The sequence below is a fragment of the Dendrobates tinctorius genome, unplaced genomic scaffold (assembly GCF_039654945.1).
Source record: "Dendrobates tinctorius isolate UK_male_01 unplaced genomic scaffold, ASM3965494v1 ptg000046l, whole genome shotgun sequence".
NCBI lineage: Eukaryota > Metazoa > Chordata > Amphibia > Anura > Dendrobatidae > Dendrobates > Dendrobates tinctorius.
Window position 1 is genome coordinate 83,137,169 of NW_027361714.1, and position 20,984 is coordinate 83,158,152.

Below are 20,984 nucleotides of genomic sequence, written 5' to 3' on the forward strand. Positions count from 1 at the left end.
TACTTTTGGCCACAACTGTATCTGCCTCTTCTATAGAAGCGAGAGGTGCTACTGATGTTGCATCTGCACATACTGGTGCATCTCACAAAATTAGAATATCATCAAAAAGTTAATTTATTTCAGTACTTCAATACACAAACTAAAACTCGTATATTAGTCATTACATACAGAGTGATCTATTTCAAGTGTTTATTTCTCTTAATGTTGATGATGGCTTACAGCCATCCACAATCAGTGATGGTTTTGGGAGCCATGTCATCTGCTGGTGTAGGTCCACTGTGTTTTATCAAGACCAAAATCGACGTAGCCATCTAACAAGAAATGTTAGAGCACTTTATGCTTCCCTCTGCCGACAAGCTTATTGGTGATGGACATTTCATTCTCCAGTAGGACATGGCACCTGTCCACACTGACGAAAGTACCAATTGCTGGTTTAAAAACAACAGTATCAATGTGCTTGATTGGCCTGCAAACTCGCTTCATAGAGAATCTATGGGATATTGTCAAGAGGAAGATGAAAGACACCAGACCCAACAATGCAGATGAGCTGAAGGCTGCTATCAAAGCAACCTGGGCTTCCATAACACCTCAGCAGTGCCACAGGCTGATCGCCTCCATGCCATGCCGCATTGATGCAATAATTGATGCAAAAGGAGCCCCGACCAAGTATTGAGTGCATTTACTGAACATACATTTCAGTAGGCCATCATTTTGCATTTTAAAATCATTTTTTTCAAGCTGGTGTTATAAAATATTCTAATTTACTGAGATAATGACTTTTGGGTTTTCATCGGCTGTAAGCCATAATCATCAACATTAACAGAAATAAACACTTGAAATAGATCACTCTTTAATGACTCTATATAATATATGCGTTTCACTTTTTGTATTGAAGAACTGAAATAAATTAACTTTTTGATGATATTGTAATTCTGTGAGAAGCACCTGTACCTGCCTCATCTAGAAAAGTGAGTGCTGCTGCTGGCGTTGGATCTGCACATACCTGCCTCACCTAGAGAAGTGAGTGGTGCTATTTACTTTGCATCTGCACATACATGCCTCATCTAGAGAAGTGATGTGCACACTTCTGTGTAATGTGCACAAGTCCTCACATGTCTGTACAGATCCAGTGTCCAGCACTCATTCTTCCATTGCAGAAGTGGGCAGCAACAGATGACCCTTTTAACTGCCTGGCTGGAAATTTTCATTAAACTTGGAAAACCCCTTTAAATAACAAAATAAGACTGTTATTCACGTACACGCCAAAATACTGAATCAATAGTAATTTCTCATTTTTGTGAAATAATGTTAAAATTAATTCAGAGTTTTGTCTCCATGAATTCCAAAGTGGGCAGAGGATCTGGTACGCTATGTTAGGACTCATTGATGATTATTTTACTCTGTTTTCGCAGCCAGAGAAACCTAGCTGAAATTACAGAGCTGATCCATACAGCTTTTCTAGTGCATCGGGGCATTGTGAATATTGAAGAGCTGAAGAGTTGTGATGGACCTCTTAAGGATATGCAATTTGGCAATAAAATGGCTATTCTAAGTGGAGACTTCCTCTTGGCAAATGCTTGCACCGGACTTGCACAACTGCAAAACACAAAGGTAAAAAATGTATATGATTTTTTTCCATACATTAGGCAACGTTCATGCTTTATCATTTTACATCAGTATTTGTAGCCAAAACAAAGAGTGGGTGATAAATCCAGAAGTGGCGATGAGTTTCTGTAATACTTTTCAGCAGTTTGTTCCTCTCCTGGTTTTGGCTTACAGATACTGATGTCAAATACTAAACGCGTGAACGTGGCTTTACAGACATATTTTACGTTTCACATAGAAGGCTAGGTAAATGCATATTCCTACTGAGGTGTATTCGTATATTGCATTTACTGTGATATCAGTTCAGCATATCTGGATAGAATGTGGAAGTGCTTCTAAAACAGTGAGGTGTTTCCAATAGAAAAAGTTTGAGAAATCCCAGAGTAGAGGAGTACAGGACTGCAAACATAAGAAGCTTTCCATATTCGCATATGATCCACTCAACTCCAGTCTGGTGTCTGTGAGAACCAATCCCATTGTGGACCATCAGAACCCTTCAGGAAAATATGTAGGGGAATCAGAGCTATTCCACTTTAAAATGTTTTCTTTTTATTTAAAAAAAAAAAATTAAAAACTCCATTTAATAATTTGTATTCCACATGACATGCTGACTGATGCATTTCTGGCGTACAGAGTGCCTTTCGTCATAGTCAAATCACGGAATAATGGGAAAATCTTTTAGAACCAATAACCTCCAATCATGTGTGAATACATCATAACCATATGAATTAATGACTTTAATGCCATCAACCCTGTGAACCATCAGAGTATGAACAATTATCAATCCCACATCAATAGATGAATGAGAAATCTTTCCTAATGCAGAGCTGCCTAATGTGTTTAACGTATCAATGCAGCTAAGTTCAGCTCCCGACGTCTGTTCCAATAAAATGCACAAGGTGATAGACATCCATAAAAAGTCATGTCTTTTGACTGTGACTGCTGATCTTATCATATGAGACATTTCTGTCATGGTGGTCACTAATTCATGGCAGTTTCTAGCAGGTTTACATCACATGAGCTTCACATCATCACATACAAGTGCCATTGTCATAGGATATTGACTTCTAGATGTAGGTTTTTTGAGACTGCTTAAGGGTATATTACTGACATAGCACAAAATTTCAACACAGTAGGTGCTGTGAATAAGTGCCAATTCTGTAGCAGAATTTATTTGCAAGTTACATCAGATTTTGCTTAGGATTAACATAGTAAAAGACATTTGTCCATCCAGCTCAGCCTTTATTCCATCAGGATAAATTCTCAGATCTATGTCCTTCTAAAGAACTTAATAACTGTAAGATACAATTTTGTTACGCTCCAGGAAGACATCCAGGCCTCTCTTGAACCCCTCGACTGAGTTCGCCATCACCACCTCCTCAGGCAGGGAATTCCAGATTCTCACTGCCCTAACAGTAAAGAATCCTCTTCTATGTTGGTGGAAAATCCTTCTCTCCTCCAGACGCAGAAAATGACCCCTTTTTACCATCACCTTCCTTGGTATAAACAGATCCTCGGAGAGATATTTGTATTGTCCGTATATATACTTATATATGGTTATTAGATCGCCCCTCAGTCGTTTTTTTTCTAGACTAAATAATCCTAATTTTGCTAATCTCTCTGGGTATTGTAGTTCCCCCATCCCCTTTATTAATTTTGTTGCCCTCCTTTGTACTTGCTCTAGTTCCATTATATCCTTCCTGAGCACCAGTGCCCAAAACTGTACACAGTACTCCATGTGTGGTCTAACCAGGGATTTGTACAGAGTAGTATAATGCACTCATCATATGTATCCAGACCTCTTTTAATGCACCCCATGATCCTGTTTGCCTTGGCAGCCGCTGCCTGGCACTGGCTGCTCCAGGTAAGTTTATCATTAACTAGGATCCCCAAGTCCTTTTCCATGTCAGATTTACCCAGTGGTTTCCTGTTCAGTGTGTAATGGTGATATTGATTCCTTCTTCCCAGGATTGTGCTCTGGATTCGCTATGACTTTTCCACAACATCATAATGAGTAGAGCTGGGCGAACCCATGGATTTTCGGATTCGGCCGAACAGTTTAAAAAAGTTCGGTTCTGGTACCAGATCAGTGCCTGGACCTAGACCCCATAAATTTGAATGGGGGCCCGAACATCCAGTGTTTGCTACGCTGTCATCAGCATGACAATGCAGTAAATACTGCCTCTGATTGGCGGTAAAATCATTATCATCGGTCAGATAGCTGTGGTTCCCACGCTGTCAAATGACAGCGTGAGCCAGCAGCTATGATCGGAGAGTTATTCTACTCCCATCAACCTACGTCAGCAAGAGCAGGTGGTGACTGATGGGCGTATTCATCAGCTGGTGCCTGCGCTCTAAATGAATAATAAATAAAAAAAATGCCATGGGTTCCCCTGTATTTTTGATAACCAGTCAGACAAATCTGACCACTACGTGCTGGAACCCTCATCTATCAGCTTTAGCAAGATTAGTTATCAACAATAGAGGGGTCCCCATGCCATATTTTAAAATTATTTAGAGAAATAATTTTTAAAAAATGGCATTGGGTTCCCCCCCATTTTTGAAAACCAGCCAAGCTAAAGTAGACAGCTGGGGGCTGGTATTCTCAGTTTGGTAAGACGCCATTGATATTGACCCACCCAGCCTAAAAATAGCAGCTTGTAACGACCTAGGAAAGGCGCATCTATTAGATGCTGCAATTTTGGCGCTTTGCCCAGCTCTTCCGAATTGACCTGTAGCGGTAGCAAGTTAGGCTCATAATTGTGGGGTTGATGTCACCTTTGTATTGTCTGGTGACCTCTAGTCCATGGCTTAGTAATGGAGAGGCGTCTATAAGACACATCCATTACTAATCCTATAGTTATATGGTGAATAAACACACAGTCAGAATAAAGTCATTTATTGGAAATAAAATAAAACACACTTTTACCTTTTTGTTTAAAAATAACAAACACAGTTATATTCGCCTAACGCACATTCCACTGAAGCCATCGTCTCCTGTAAAAATACATAAAATAAGAAACCACCAATGCCTAATTTCACTGAAGCCAATGTCTTCTGTAAAAAAAAAACAAAAATAAAAAGCAACCATATCAGGCTGTGTACCCACATAAGCATTTTTTTCGCGTTTTCACCAGCAAAAACACTTAAAAAACTCTTACAAGAGGAATCCCATTCTTTTTAATGAATTCCGCACTTTTTGTGCACATTAATAAGTTTTTTCCGCGAAAAAAACGTATCGCTGTAAAAAATGAAGCATGCTCATTAATTTTGCGGAAAAATCCGCATTTCTAACTATATTCTATGAGCAGGAGGCTGCTCCTGTAAAAAACGCATAAAAAAAGTGCAAAAATCGTGCAAAAAACCAGCGCATTTTTCCTGGGAATGAATCCTTTTTTTTCTGCATACATGGGTACATAGCCTCACTCACCTGACCGTCGTTCTGTGTATACCGTAATCCATGACTAGGGTAAACAGTTTTCCACCTGAACGGTGCCAAGATGTGACCGTCCAGGCTGAGAACCACTGGGGAATCAGCTGCTGCGAGCTCAGCCTCAGTGACTAGTGGTGAAAAAGTCTCATGGTGCAACGGTGAGTTCACTGCACCATGAGAATTTCAATCAGGGGCCTGGCTGGGAACGCAGCCTCCGTGATCTGTGGTAACCTCTATGACTTTACTGCTAATCACTGAAGCTGAGCTCGCAGCAGCTCATTCCTCAGTGGTTTTCAGCCTGGACGGTCGCATCTTGGCAACATCCAGGATGAAAACTGTTTATCCCATACATGGATTACGGCGTGGTACAGAACGACTGACAGGTGAGCGATACGGTTATTTTTTGTTTTACAGGAAATGTTGGCTTCAGTGGAATTGGGCATTAGGTGAGTGTAAATGTGTTTTGTTATTTTTAAATAAAAGATAAGTGTATATTTTTAAATCAAATAAAGGACTTTATTCTTGCTCTGTTTATTTACAATACAGCTTTAGGATTAGTAATGGAGTATTTGACGCCTCTCCTTTACTAAGCCGTGGATGTCACAGGACAATAGAAAGGTTGCATCAACCCCACGAATATGAATCCCACTTGCCACCGCCACAAGGCAAGTGGGAAGAGCCAGACAAAGTGCCAGATGTGTAGTTTCTGGGCCGCTGGGAGGGCCAATATCCATGGCCCCTTACCAGCCTGAGAATACCAGCCCCCAGCTGTCTGCTTTAGCTTGGATGGTTTCAAAAAATGAAGGGCATGGTCATGCCGTTTTTTAAATTATTTAAGTAATTTAAAAAAAACAGCGGTAGGATCCCTCTACTCTTGATAACCAACCTTGCTAAAGCTGACAGCTGAGGGTTGCAGCCTTCAGGTTTCTATTTTGCCTGGCTGGTTGTCAAAAATACAGGGGAATCCACAGCAGTTTTTTTTTTTTTTTAATTATTTATTTAGAGAGCGGGCACCAGCTATTGAATACTCCCATCAGCCACCTTCTCTTGCTTTTATTAATGGAAGCAGGCTTAGGCTGACTGGAGTAGTAGTCCCATCACTGAACACCAGTGACCGAAGGTAAACTTTTTGCCTATGGTTACAGCTGGCTGACTGTCATCTGACTGCGTGGGAACTGCAGTGCTCTGACCGGTGGTATTAATCTTACGGCCGATCAGAAACACCAGTGTTTCTCGCGCTGTTATGCAGATGACAGAGCAAGAAACGCCCGATGTTTGGGGTGCCGAACCCGAACAGTAAAATGGGCATCCTGGTGAAGTCCGTGTTTGGGGTCTGTACCTGAACAGTAAGTGTTTGGTATGGACCCCGAACTTCACTGTTCGAGTTGCCAATCTCTAATGAGCATTTTTGTTTTTCAGTGAAGAGCACAGTTTTTCCACTATGGGTGGTTTGGGTTTTTTAAATTTTGTCCACATGTATTATACCGTAAATTGCTGTGGATTTGTAGTGCATAAAGGTCATATCCAGAGAGGTTGGGTCCAGTCATATTACCATGGTCCTAAGTCATTCTAGCTCCTCCTATGAATAGGAGAGTGGCTGACTGACAGATCCCTCCAACTGCTGACACTATTCAGTTTTTAGGACTGTGCTTAGACACTTTTCCTGGCAGAATCCTAGTGTTCCTTTATACCTGGTTAGTATGCACAGAAGAGTGTGTCACTTTAGCTGTAGGGGCTCCACAGAAGAGAACATTTTTATGGGGCTTTCCTATTGTGAAAACTTTTGGAATATTTGTGTTGAGAAATTGTTATAAAGCGATCAGCGCCTTAAACAATCTGACACTTTTTTTTTACATGTAGCACAGTTCAAAGTTGAGCCCAAACAATAAGCAGCTACCGTATTCTAGTTCAGTCTTTTATCGTGCTCAGTATGATTAACTTCTTTTAGGTCCACTCTTGGGACAAGCAATTAGTTGTGAATATCTAAAGCCATAATGAAAAGCAAAGCTATTCTATAATTGTCAGCGGTAAAATTAGCAAAATCAATTATTTTCCCTTAGGCATTTTTACTGTAGATATTAAGAGGATAAAAAATAATTGCCTTAGGTAGTACTTTGATTCTTAAGTAACAGAAATAACATGCTACTAATTCTTCTAATTGCATTTTACTTTGCTAAATATTTAGTCCAGAGGTAATTAAAATGTTTGTCTTGTTTGTCTTTATATGTTAATAACCAATGAACAATGTAAGGGGAGTAAGAGAAGATGCAGATTTCATAGATGACATTTACCAGCTGGGTCTCTTTACGAAGTTTCAGCTTTTGAGCATAATATGGAACTTGCTACATACACTACTGTATAATACGTGAGTATAAGAAAATGAGTAGGGCCACATGGTGGCTCGGTGGTTAGCACTGCAGCCTTGCAGTGTTGGGGTCTTGAGTACAAATCCCAGCAAGGACAACATCTGCAAGGAGTTTGTATGTTCTCCCCGTGTTTGCGTGGGTTTCCTCCGGGTACTCTGGTTTCCTTCCATACTCCCAAAAACATACTGATAGGGTCTAAATTGTGAGCGCCAATGGGGACAGTTATGATGATGTTTATGTGCCGTGTAATTAATGGTGCTATACAAGCAAGTAAAATAAATGATTCTTAAAGGGAATCTGTCACCCTTTTTTTGCCCTATTAGCTACTGGCATAGACATCGGGGGCTTATCTACAGCATTCTGTAATGCTGTAGATAAGCCTCCGATGTAACCTGAAAGAGAAGAAAAACGCATTATACTATACTCACCGAGGTGGGCGGTCCGGTCCGATGGGTGTCGCCGTCCCGTCCGGCACCTCCCTTATTCATGCGATGACGTCCTCTTCTCCCGTCCTGTAATGGCTCCGGCGCAGGCACATTGCTCTTCCCTGTTGAGGGCAGAGCAGAGTCCTGCAGTGCGCAGGAGTCGGGAGATGTCTGGCACCTGCGCACTGCAGAATTCTGCTCTGCCCTCAACAGGGCAGAGCAATGTGCCTGCGCCAGAGCCATTACAGGACGGGAGAAGAGGACGTCATCGCATGAAGAAGGGAGGCGTCGGACCGGACCGCAACACCCATCGGACCGGACCGCCCACCTCGGTGAGTATAATATAACGTGATTTTCTTCTCTTCCAGGTTACATCGGGGGCTTATCTACAGCATTACAGAATGCTGTAGATAAGCCCCCGATGTCTATGCCGGCAGCTAATAGGGCAAAAAAAGGGTGACAGATTCCCTTTAACCATCCTTTGTTATTGAAGGAAAGATGCTAGACCAGCTTGTGCCGTTTGACTTATAAGTTCAGTTTACCCCACCTGTGAATCAACAGGTATTCATGCTGCAGCTTGGGACCCCATCTGTTAGGGAAAACAGGAGCTGTGGTTTTTATTACTGTGAACTCTGTACATCCTTGTATTACATACAGTAGATGATCGTTTATTAACCATGTTACATGCTAAGTCATAAGCAAAATCTCTGCTGCACAGCATTTCTTGGTAGTCCGTATCTCAGATATATACAGTGTGTACGGAAAGAATTCAGACCCCAAGGATCACAAGGAAATGGACAGCATATGACTTAAATATGAGTGTCTGAGCAAAGGTTCTGAATACTTATGACCATGTGATATTTCAGGTTTTCTTTTTTAATACATTTGCAAAAAATTCTACATTTCTGTTTTTTTCAGTCAAGATGGGATGCAGAGTGTACATTAATGAGAAAAAAAAGAACTTTTTTGAATTTGCCAATTGGCTGCAATGAAAGAGTGAAAAAATTAAAGGGGTGTGAATACTTTTGTACCCACTGTACATCTGTGAGGATGATTGATCCCTTTTTGCCGTTTTGTGGCTCTTTTATTCATTTGACTTCTTTTCTCATATTCTATGTAAATCCTGCTGATAGGTTGGTTGCTCAGTGTTACATTTTCATATACAGTAGATTGTAAATGTTAGTAAAGAATAATTAGTACCATCTCTGTAAATAGAACAATCACTGCTTTGTTTTTGGTTCTCTGTTTTAAACTGAGGGCCCCATAAATGTCCAACAAGTAATTGTAGTTTATAGTAATCTTAGGCCAGGGTCACATTGCCGTATATTCTTTCATGCAAAAGAATCGGATTGATTATGCTAATGTCACACGGATCAAACTCTGTCAGAGTGTCACCTTACATCCGATTCTTTCACATGATATAATCACAGCACAGGTGTGGAGAAGATGGAGAACTTCATTTCTCCATTGTCTGTGTCTGCGAATGTCGCACTGCACTCGAATGACATCCAAGTGCACTTGGCTGTTTTACCCACTCCCATAGACTGGCATGGATCCGCATGGTCCAATTTGCAGAGCCACTAGCAGCATGCTGCGATTGTATTCTAATGTCGATCGGCATGAGAAAACAATTGCAGAACTGCCCTATAGAATAACATTGGGCCGAATGCTATGCAATAACACATCGGATAGCACTTGGCCGTGTTAAGCAATAGTGTAAGTGAGCCCTAAAGGAGAGACTCGTCTCATTATAAGTCGATCTTCTGTGTTTTGGGACTTAGACTGTCTCTTGACAAGCTTTAAAGGATGTTTAAACTGATGGCAGCAATCACTGCTAATATTAAGAGGCATTATTGATCGCATTACACGCTTCATTTTCTTATTTGTTTGTCACTTCTGTCTCTGCCACTTTCTATTAGCTAGAAACAAGCAGCTGAAAATAGAAGCAGCAGAACATGTTCCACCTAATTACTCGTTTCAAAATGCCTGGAAGATTTTCTTGCACTGTAAGGTACTAGAGTTCTAAGGATCAGACCAGCGATTGCAGAAAATAGCCATCTCATAAATATAGTCTGAGAATAAGACATTTATAGGTTGAATAGAGCAAACATTAAATGACAGGCTCCAATTCTAGACTGTTAACCCTTCTAACTACCGTATTTAGGCATTTTATAGTGAGATCTTTACAAACCACCATGCCAACCAATGAGGCGTTGTTCACACTGCGTTTCTGCAGTGCATTGAGGAATTTCGCCTAAATCGCTGTAAAACCAGGATTCAACCTGCATTTGTGCAGTATGTTCTGGGGTTTCGCCTCAGTTCCCTTAAAATAGGATTCAGACGGACCTTTGACAGGGACATAGACTGCTATGACATGAACGGAGTGTATGTGAATCCTCTTTTTTTTTTTTCCTGCAGCATTCGTCATTTCAGATGGGCATAAAAATGTGCAGACAACGTTTTATTCCAATTTGAAAAGACAGACACTTTCAGAAAAAACCATGTTCCCCTCAGGGGTTCGTTAAATTCCATTTTTAATGGGAGTAAGGGTATGTTTCCACCTTGCGTTATAAATCCCATCTCCACTATGAGTGCAGGGCCGCATCCGGTGGCCCTGTGTAACTGGACATGCAGCACGTCTTTCAAGACTGCAGCATGTCTATATATCTTGCGGAGACGCTCAGTCTCCGCAAGATAAATAACACAGTCTATGGATACGATGTGGTGATTCCGGATGTGTTCAATGAACACATCCGGAATCACCGCGCATACAACAGTGGGCGGCGCTTTGGGTAGAGCAGGGTTTCTGCTGAGTCCAAAGCGCTGCAAGTACGTAGCGTGGAAACATACCCTAAGACAAAACCCTGAATGCACTGCAGAAACACATTGTGAACATAGCCTTTCAGAAATCCCTGACCATAAATGGGTTTAGGGCTCATACACACTTGCAAGAAATACGGACGAGTTCAATCCAATAAAAAAATCGGATTGCAGTCGGACCAATGTTATTCAGTGGGTGACATCTCATCTGCAATTTTTTTCTCTGCTGGGAAGAACAGGGTTAAATCCTAGCACTGCAGTCTTGATTGGAAGCTCCTGTATGGTTTCCCTTTAAGAAGCAGGAAGTAGATTCATTGTGAGCCAAGCCAAGATGTGAGCTGTAGCTGAGAGAGACATGCTGGGGTTTCTCTCTGAATGGAGTGACTGAGGAGTCAGTCAGTCTGCTGGATGTAGAAAAGGAAAATGTTTTAGCTGATGAATGCACAGACCGTGGGTACCCGACTGGATGTGTCTTAGAGCTGAAAAGTGTCGGAAAGGCAGAATCCCCATCTCTAAGAAGAGTCTGCACAGGTCGTGTGCATGGAAGCTATAGACAATAACTGTTTTGTTTGACAGAGCTGGGGCTTAGCTCAGCTGTGTATGAGAAGCCAGGGTCTGTTCTGATTAGTTAGCGCCTGGACAAGGATAGGAATTTATGATTTTTGTTTTGGTGCTGGGCAACTTGTAGAAAGCATTGAAAATTACACTGCCTGTGTGAGCGCTACCTATGGCTTCATGCCTAATACCTGCCAAAGAAGTGAACCTCTACAATTGGTGGATGAAATGCGGGTGTGAAATCCCAGAAAGTAGAGGCAATTGCAGTTTAAGGATTGGATGTCCTGGATAAAGGTGGCTACTGCATTGCATATGCTGTCTGAAATCATGGAGGAGCTGTCTGGCTGCAAGATGACATTGCCTTGGTGTCATGGCGTTGCTGGTGCAGTTAAGGGGAGAACTGGAAGCCATCTCTATAAGTGGATTTGCGGGGTCCACATTGCCTGTGGCCGGTGGACTGCAGCATTGGCCTAATCTACATGCAGTGCTGTTAATCATGCTGGCGAGGAGGCCTCAGTAATGCCAAGTGACTGTGAAATGGTGTCCAAGTGACTCAACTTCGGGACTCTGGGGTTTTGGTGACTCTGGAAAGGGCCACACTTCCGCATGTGCTGGTCCCTGGTAGAGGTAAGGAATATCGATGATGCACAGACTGTGGGTCTGTGTTCACAAAGTGGTAGTGAGCTGAACTGGTAGCACCCAGGAGTTGGCTATGGTGACAAGGTCACATGATGTGGGGTGACAAGGTCACATGATATCAAGGGTTAATTTCCTCGTTATACTGGATAGAGAAGAGTATTGTGACGCTAGTCACTTCTCACAGCCAAGCTGTGAATCACAATTGTCAAGGAGTCCAAGGTCAGAAGCCAAGAGAGTACACCATAAACAGAAGGAAGAGACAAAAGCATGGTCTGGTAACGTTCTGAGGTCAGAATACCAGGAGGATAACGGATCACAGCAGAAGGGAGGGGTTAAACAGTCGACTGGTCAGAATGAAGTCCAAGGTCCGGTAGCAACAGATCAAACATGTAGAAATCAAGGCACGGGGAGCACAAACCTCACTTGTTGAATATACATCTGGCAGAGGTCTGGGAGAAGCAGCTCAGTTAAGTAGCATGGCAATCACTCGGGATAGTGAACACTTGGAGACAGCCGAAGCCTCCCAGTCACAGATTGGACAGTCGAGTTGTCAATCAACACACTGACAGCTTCAGCACGTCCCTATACCGGATTGGATGACCAAGCTGTCAGTAACTGCATCCCTGACACACTAAGGGGTGGAACCATGACAGTATCCCAGCTTCTAGGGGAAGCCACAGGACGCCCAGGTTTCCCAGGAAATTTTAGATGGAAGGCCCTAACTAACCGATCGGCCTTCTCATCTCGAGAAGGGACTCAGGATCTCTCCTCTGTCCATATGCCCTCCAGTCGATGAGGTACTGGAGGGAATTATGAACCTTACGAGAATCCACAACCCTCTAAACCTCATACTCCAGGCCACAGTCTACTGACAGCGGAGGAGGCGGGGATGAGCTAGACAATGCAGAAGGGACATACTCCTTTAATAGGGATTTATGGAATACGTTAGGGATGGAGGAAGGTTTAATCTAAATGCCACAGGATTGACCACCTCTAGGATCTCATATGGACCAATAAACTTGGGACTCAACTTCACCAACGGCACTTTAAGTTTAATGTTCCTAGACGACAACCAAACCTTGTCCCCAATCTTAAAAACAGGACCCACCGAATGTCTTCTATCGGCCTTTCGTTTTGGCAAATCTAAGCAATCCCAATATTCTTCTGAACCTCCCTCCAGACATCCCCAAGTCTCTGTACGGCGACCTCCACCCTAGGGCATTCAGAAGTAATCCTAGAAATTCACCAAAATGGGGATGAAAACCATAGTTACAGAAGAACGGTGAGGTTCCGGTAGATTGATTTACTCGGCTTTTAAAAGCAAACTCAGCGAGAGGTAAAAATGAAGACCAGTCCTCCCGTCAATCTGCCACAAAGCACCTTAAAATTTGTTTCAAAGATTGATTTGTCCTCTCAGTCTGAACATTGGTTTCATGGTGATAAGCAGATGAAAATGACAAGCCAATCCCTAGTTTACTGCAAAAAGTTCTCCAAAATTTAGAGAACATCAGACACAGTGTTCAGAAGGATCCCATGTAGCCTAAAGGCCCCGTCACACTTTGCGATGCACCAGCGATCCTGACAACGATATGACCCGGTCAGGATCACTGGTGCATCGCTAAGTGGTCGCTAGTAAGCTGCCAAACAGGTACATCTCACCAGCGATGTAGCGACGCAGTAGTGGTCGTTACTTACCTGTCAGACGTGGCGATGAAGACGTCCTCCGCCTGCGTCCACGTGTCGCGCCAGCAGGAAGCCCTGCAGGAAGCGGCCGACGAGAATCGGCCCAGGACGTTCTCGCGCTATCAGCAATAGCCAGCGGGGGAGCCGGTCGGAGGTAAGTGTCACACAGCGATATCGCTAGCGATATCGCTGCTGCGTCACAAAATCGGTGACGCTTTAGCGATATCGCTAGCGATATTGCTTAGTGTGACGGGGCCTTTACAATATGAGAAATCAACAACCTGGAGAGTGTCTCTGCATTGCGTAATCCTGACAAAGGAACAAAATGAGGTTGTTTGCTGAATCGATCAACTACCACACAGATTGCAGTTCTCACATCAGACAGAGGCATATCTGTAGTGAAATCCATGAACAAATGAGTCCACGGTCTTTCTGGAACTGGCAATGGAGACAATTCCCCAGCCAGCTGGCTGTGACTGACTTGGGCGGGTGTGCAGATTTCACAAGCGGGCACAAAATCTTTAAAGTAATATTATGCATGAACGGCCACCAAAAAAGTCTAGCAACAGCTTTCCGTGTAACAGTAACCCCAGGTTGAACACTTAAAACAGAATCATGAAATTCCTGTAGCACCCACAATTTTAAATACATCAGGATAAATAATTTGGCCCCTGGGGAAGCGGAAGGAGCCAACGACTGGACTTTACGAATCTCCTCTTCCAATTCTGAGGTTACCATAGACACCACAATACCCTATTATTATTATTATTATTATACATTTTTATAGCACCATTTATTCCATGGCACTTTACATGTGAAAAGGGGCAGATATGGACAAGTACAATAAACATGAGTAATACAAGACACACATAAGTACAGGAGGAGAGAGGTCCCTGCCTGCAAGGGCTCACAGTCTACAGGGGATGGATGAGGATACACTAGGAGAGGGTAGAGATAGTCGTGCGTCGGTTCAGTAGACTGAGGGTCACTGCAGGTTATAGGCTTGTCAGAAGAAGCAGGTCTTCAGGTTCTTTTTTAAGGTTTCCATGGTAGGCAAGAGTCTGATGTGTTGAGGTAGAGAATTCCAGAGTATGAGGGAAGCACGGCAGAAGTCTTGTATGCGGTTGTGGGAGGAAGAGATAAGAGGAGAGTAGAGAAGGAGATCTTGGGAGGATCGAAGGTTGCATGTGGGTAAGTAGCGGGAGACGATGTCACAGATGTAGGAAGGAGACAGGTTGTGGATGGCTTTGTATGTCATAGTTAGGATTTTGAACTGGAGCCTCTGAACGATAGGAAGCCAATGAAGGGCTTGGCATAGGGGAGAGGCTGGAGAATAACGGGGAGACAGGTGGATTAGTCGGGCAGCAGAATGTAGGATGGAATGGAGTGGTGCCAGAGTGCTAGAGGAGAGGCCACAGAGTAGGAAGGTGCGGGAGATGATAAGGACATGCACTAGTGTTTTTGTGGTGTCATGGTCAAGGAATGCGCGGATGGGGAAATGTTTTTGAGTTTGAGACGGCAGGAGGAGGCTAGGGTTTGGATAAGTGGCTTGAAAGAGAGGGCACTGTCGAGGATCACCCCGAGGCACTGAGCATGCGGGACTGGGGAAAGTGAGCAGCCATTGATATTGATGGATATGTCTGGTGGAGGGGTGGCGTGAGAAGGGGGAAAGATTATGAATTCTATGAGCTGTCCCAGGCTGAAGTTATAGATGGAGAAGAGTAGGGGTCCTAGAACTGAGCCTTGAGGAACACCGACAGAGAGGGGGCGGGGTGAGGAGGTGGTGTGGGAGAGGGACACACTGAATGTTCGGTCTGTTAGATATGATGAGATCCAGGGTAGGGCCAAGCCTGTGATGCCCAGAGATGAGAGAATCTGGAGCAGGAGGGAATGGTCCACAGTGTCGAAGGCAGAAGACAGGTCCAGGAGAAGGAGGACAGAGTAGTGTCGCTTGCTCTTGGCGGTTAGTAGGTTGTTGGTGACTGTAGTTAGGGCAGTTTCAGTTGAGTGATGCAGTCGGAAGTCTGATTGTAGGCGGTCAATGAGGGAGCAGGAGGAGAGGTGGGAAGACAGTTCAAGATGGACATGCTGTTCCAGTAGTTTTGAGGCATAAGGGAGAAGAGATATCGGGCGATAGCTAGACACCGAGGATGGTTCGAGGGAGGTCTTTTTGAGGATGGGTTTGATCGAGGCATGTTTGAAGGATGAGGGGAACACACCATTTGAGAGTGAGAGGTTGAAGAGGTGTGTTAGAGTGGGGATGAAGACTGTGGCAAGGTTATGGATGAGGTGTGATGGGAGCGGGTCAAACGTGCAATTGGTGAGGTGTGATCTTGAAAGGAGGCTGGAGAGCTGATCTTCCGTCATGGTGGAGAAGTTGGTTTTTGAGGAACAGGGCTGAGCAGCTCATAGGGGCATTGGGGCTGTGGGCCAAAGCTTACTTTGATCGTACCAATCTTCTGCTTAAAGAAGGAGGAAAAGTCTTCAGCGGTAATGAGATGAGAGGGAGTAGTTGCTGGGGGACGGAGTAGAGAATTGAAAGTGGTAAAAAGCTGTTTAGAGATGTGAGACAGGGAGGATATGAGAGACGAGAAGTAAGTTTTCTTTGCGGCAGTGAGTGTGGACTTGACGCTGGTGAGGGACTGCTTTTATGCGGTTAAGTGCTCAGCAGAGTGGGATTTCTTCCATCTCCGCTCAGCAACCCTGGAAGCCCGTCTCAGTTCTTTGGTGAGGCTGGCCAGCCAGGGCTGCCTGTTGATTGTACGAGTTTTGCTATGTGTGAGGGGGGCGGCCAAATCAAGTGCTGCTGTTATTGTGGTGTTATAAAAGGTGGCATCATCTGTGTCATGAAGTGAAGCTATGTCTGAGGAATAATGGAGGTTCTGGAGGAGAAATGGAATCTAGACTACAAGATAATGCATCAGTAAAATTCTTCAGAAACAAAAAAAAGCACATGGACGCAGGTTAGTCAGAGTTTTGGGCCCCTGCGATAAGACTTCCCCACTCAGACGTTTTCCTGATGGTTTGATAGCTTGAGGACAAGTCAGGCAATTCTTAAGAAAATGTCCAAAGAGACCACTGTGTAGACAGAGTCCGAGATCTTGTCTCCGTTTTCTCTCCACAACATGAAGACTGACAACGCTAACCGGATAAATGGACATGTTTCGGGGAAGTATTATGAGCAGTCTACTGTTCATCACATCTCTCACAGATTCTGCGGCCCATTTGTATGGCCTGAGTCATGGCCTCCATCAGAGAACAAGGGGTGTCTTGAAGGACCAGAGCATCCTTGAGGGTTTCGGAAAGGCTTTTTTGGAACTGTCACCTGAGCAACATTGTTCCATAGAACTTCGGCAGACCACTGCCGGAACTCGCACGAGGAGTGGCGTAAAAAATAAATAAAACCAATTCTTCACCTACTGTTCATTTTTTCATTCTGCCTCCCAAAGATCACAGTAAGGCTCGGCGCACATTTATCCTGCTCAGTAGAGTAGCTACCTGATGGGGGGCAGACGAGTCCTGCACTCTGAGGGGTGCCACCTGGAGCAACGCCACTGTAGCTGTGCACGCCGATACCGTTACATTCTGCGGCAGAGAAGGGAGAATCGATCTCCCTGCACTGCTATCGGGGTGCTATGCGGCCCGTAAGCAGGAGGGAAGGGGGGGTAGCGGTGCCAGCAGTGAGCCCCCCGCCAATCATTGCAAGTGCAAAGTGCAACTGTATCGGCTGCATGCCGATACAGCTGACTGCATTGATGAGAGAGGGAGCATAGCGCTCCCTCTCCCATGATCCTCCTCTCAGCAGACACTGACAGGGGGTCGCGATGACGTCATTACTTGTCGCTCGCTGTCTGGAGATGTAAGGGTGCTCAGAGCAACAGAGGAACAAGGAAGAGAGGTTAATCAGGTGAGTATTGCATTTATTTATTTGTATAGGGGTTAGCTTATACTATACAGAGTCTGCCTATGGGGGCTGCTTTATACTATAGAGTCTGCCTATGTGGGCTAACTTATACTATAGAGTTTGCCTATGGGGCTGCCTTATACTATACAGAGTGTGCTTGGACTGCCCTATACTATACAGGGTCTGCCTGGGCTGCCCTATACTATACAGAGTATGGCTATGGGGGCTTCCTTATACTATAGATTCTGCCTATGGGGGCTGCCTTATACTATACAGAGTCTTCCTTTGGGGGCCACCTTACACTATACAGAGTCTGTCTATGGGACTGCCTTATACTATAGTCTTCCTATGGGGGGCTGTGTTTTACTATAAAGTATGCCTATGGGGGCTGCCTTATGTTATAGAGTCTGCCTATGGGGGGATGCATTATACAATAGAGTCTGCCTATGAGGAATGCATTATACAACATAGAGTCTGCCTATGTGGAGTACAGTATAATATATGGAGGCCTATGAGAAGAGCATTATACAATATAGAGTCTGCTTATGGGGAATGCATTATACAATGTAGCGTCTGCCTATGGGGAGTGCATTATACTATATAGAGTCTGCCTATGGAGAATGCATTATACAATATAGAGTGTGCCTATGTGGAGTACATTATAGTATATGGAGACCTATGGGGACTGCATTATACAATATAGAGTCTGCCTATGTGGAATGCGTTATACAATATAGAGTATGCCCTGTTATGAACGGGTAGCCGAGGAGGAAAATAAAAAACAAACAAGCTAAGTCTCAGAAAACCAAAGAGGTTGGTAACTATGCAGACTGCAGACCCCTGATCCTAACATGCAACTAGCAGCAGTTGTGGAGCGTTCCTACGGTGGTCCTAGACGCCTCGTCACAACCGGAGAACTAAATAAGCCTAAAGCAGGAAAAGAGGAAAACTAACTGCCCCAGAGCAGACCCCAAGGGAGAGACAGCCCCCCACATGTATTGACGGTTAAACAAGATGAAAACACAAACAAAGGCAGGAAAATAGGCTGAGCAAACGATGGGGCCAAACTAACTAGAAAGGACAGGAAAGGAAAGATACTGTCTGCAATCTGCTAAAAAACCCTACAAAACTGTCCAACACAACTGATAGCAAAATAAACCCTGAAGTCACTAGACTTCTCCCACTATATCAGCACTCTGAAATATTCTGAGACAAAGAGAAAAGAAAAAGACAATTTGGCAAATAAGTGTGGAAATTCAGCACAGCCCAGCCAGGCTGGCTGACCACACAAAAAACTGAAATGACCAACAAGAGAAAGTGTGAACATTAGCAAAAAACAAACTTATCTTGGGAAGACTGGAACAGAGCTGAGTCCTAGACCTGAGAAGCAGACTGAATCACCAGCACTAGGATAGGGCGTCGGCTGTCTTATATCCATTCTGATCCTCCAGAGATCCAATCGTCATCTTCCTCACCAGGTGGCAGATCACTACCACTTAAGCCAACCTCTCTACCTCCTGTCACCACCAGAGGGAGAACGGAAGGGGAACTCTCAACTGGTGGAACAGAAAATGAGCTCATAACAGTACCCCCCCTTGAGGAGGAGTCACCGAACCCTCATCCAAGCCACCAGGCCGATCAGGATGGGCCCAGTGAAAAGCACGAACCAATTTATTGGCATGAATATCAGAGGCAGAGACCCAAGAATTATCCTCCTGGCCATAACCCTTCCATTTGATCAAATACTGGAGTCTCTGTCTAACCAAACGAGAATCCAATATTTTCTCTACCTCATATTCCATATTGCCTTTAACCAACACAGGGTCAGGAGGTGCCGCCACAGGAACTACTGGCTCCACAAACCTCTTCAACAGTGATTTGTGAAATACGTTATGGATTTTGAACGTAACTGGAAGAGCCAGTCGAAAAGGAACAGGATTAAGAATCTACAAAATCCTATAAGGTCCAATAAATCTTGGCTTAAATTTTGGAGATGCAACCTTCATAGGAATATTCTTAGACGACAACCAAACCATATCACCCACTTTAAACCGGGGACCAATGGTCCTATGCTGGTTGGAAAAACGCTGGGCCTTTTCCTGAGAGAGTGACAATTTATCCACCACTTGGTCCCATATCTGCTGCATTCTAACAACCACAGTGTCCACACCTGGGCAGGACGAAGATTCCACTTGCCCTGAAGAGAATCGAGGATGAAACCCAAAATTACAGAAAAAGGGTGACATCAAGGTGGCAGAACTAGCTCTATTGTTCTGCGCAAATTCGGCCAAGGGCAAAAATGAGACCCAATCATCTTGATCAGCAGATATAAAACATCTTAAATAAGACTCCAGGGTCTGGTTTGTTCTCTGTCTGCCCATTGGTCTGGGGATGAAACGCAGAGGAGAAGGATAACTGAATTCCCAGATTGGAACAAAAGACTTTCCAAAATCTGGAAACAAACTGGACCCCTCTATTGGACACAATGTTCTCAGGAATCCCGTGTAACCGAACCACCTGTTGTAAAAACAAGGGTACCAACTCAGCGGAAGATGGCAACTTTGGGATTGGTACAAGATGGACCATCTTCGAAAATCTATCACAAATTACCCAGATAACAGTCATTCTCTGAGAGACAGGAAGATCAGAAATAAAATCCATTGAGATATGGGTCCATGGCCTCTTGGGCACCGACAGGGGCATCAGCAACCCAGTAGAACGAGAACAGGGTTTAGACCGAGAACAAGTCCCACAGGACTGTACAAAATAACTGACATCACAAGATAAGGCAGGCCACCAAAACGACCGACTCACCAAATCTCTGGTACCAAAAATACCTGGATGACCAGCCAATGCGGAGCAATGGACTTCAGACATCACTCTCTTTCTCCACTGGTCCGGAACATACAATCTTCCCATAGGGCAACGCTCAGGTTTATCCTCCTGAAATTCCTCCAGGGTGCCTCTCAAATCGGGCAAAATGGCAGAAAGAACTACCCCCTCACCTAGGATAGTAGTAGGCTCGGTCACATTAAGAGAATCAGCAAAGAAACTCCTAGAAAGGGCGTCTGCCTTAACATTCTTAGTGCCTGGAAGAAAAGAGACCACAAAAAAAAACACAGCATCTAAAGGTGACGAGGATGGTCTAATATGACCCTTCTCCAACAATTCCTTAATATAGGATCGCATAGCATCATGTTCGGGTACAGATAAGTTAAAAAGCCGACCCTTGGGAAATTTACACCCAGGCATCAACTCAATTGCACAGTCATAACTCCTATAAGGGGGCAAAGACGCAGACTTACTCTCACTAAATACATCAGAGAATTCAGCCATGTAATCAGGAATATCATGAGACTGAGGAGAGGTGGAGAAAACAGGAGCGTCCCTAAGAACACACTGACAAACCCCAACTCACCACAGACACAGATTTCCAATCCAAAACTGGGTTATGAGTTTGCAACCAGGGGAACCCCAGAACAATAGTATCATGCAAATTATGCAGCACCAAAAATTTGCAATTTTCCTGGTGGTCTGGGGCAACTCGCATTATT

The 20,984-nt window shown here is 44.1% G+C and overlaps 1 protein-coding gene across 2 annotated transcripts in view; it reads left to right on the top strand.

The window, feature by feature from the left end:
* PDSS2 (decaprenyl diphosphate synthase subunit 2) overlaps nucleotides 1–20,984 on the top strand; it is a 353,108-nt gene that overhangs the window by 236,901 nt on the left and 95,223 nt on the right. For both annotated transcript variants that reach the window (XM_073576076.1, XM_073576077.1), the window contains exon 4: nucleotides 1,413–1,611. In XM_073576076.1, the coding sequence (XP_073432177.1) occupies nucleotides 1,413–1,611 (199 nt within the window). The remainder of the gene's footprint in view (nucleotides 1–1,412; nucleotides 1,612–20,984) is intronic.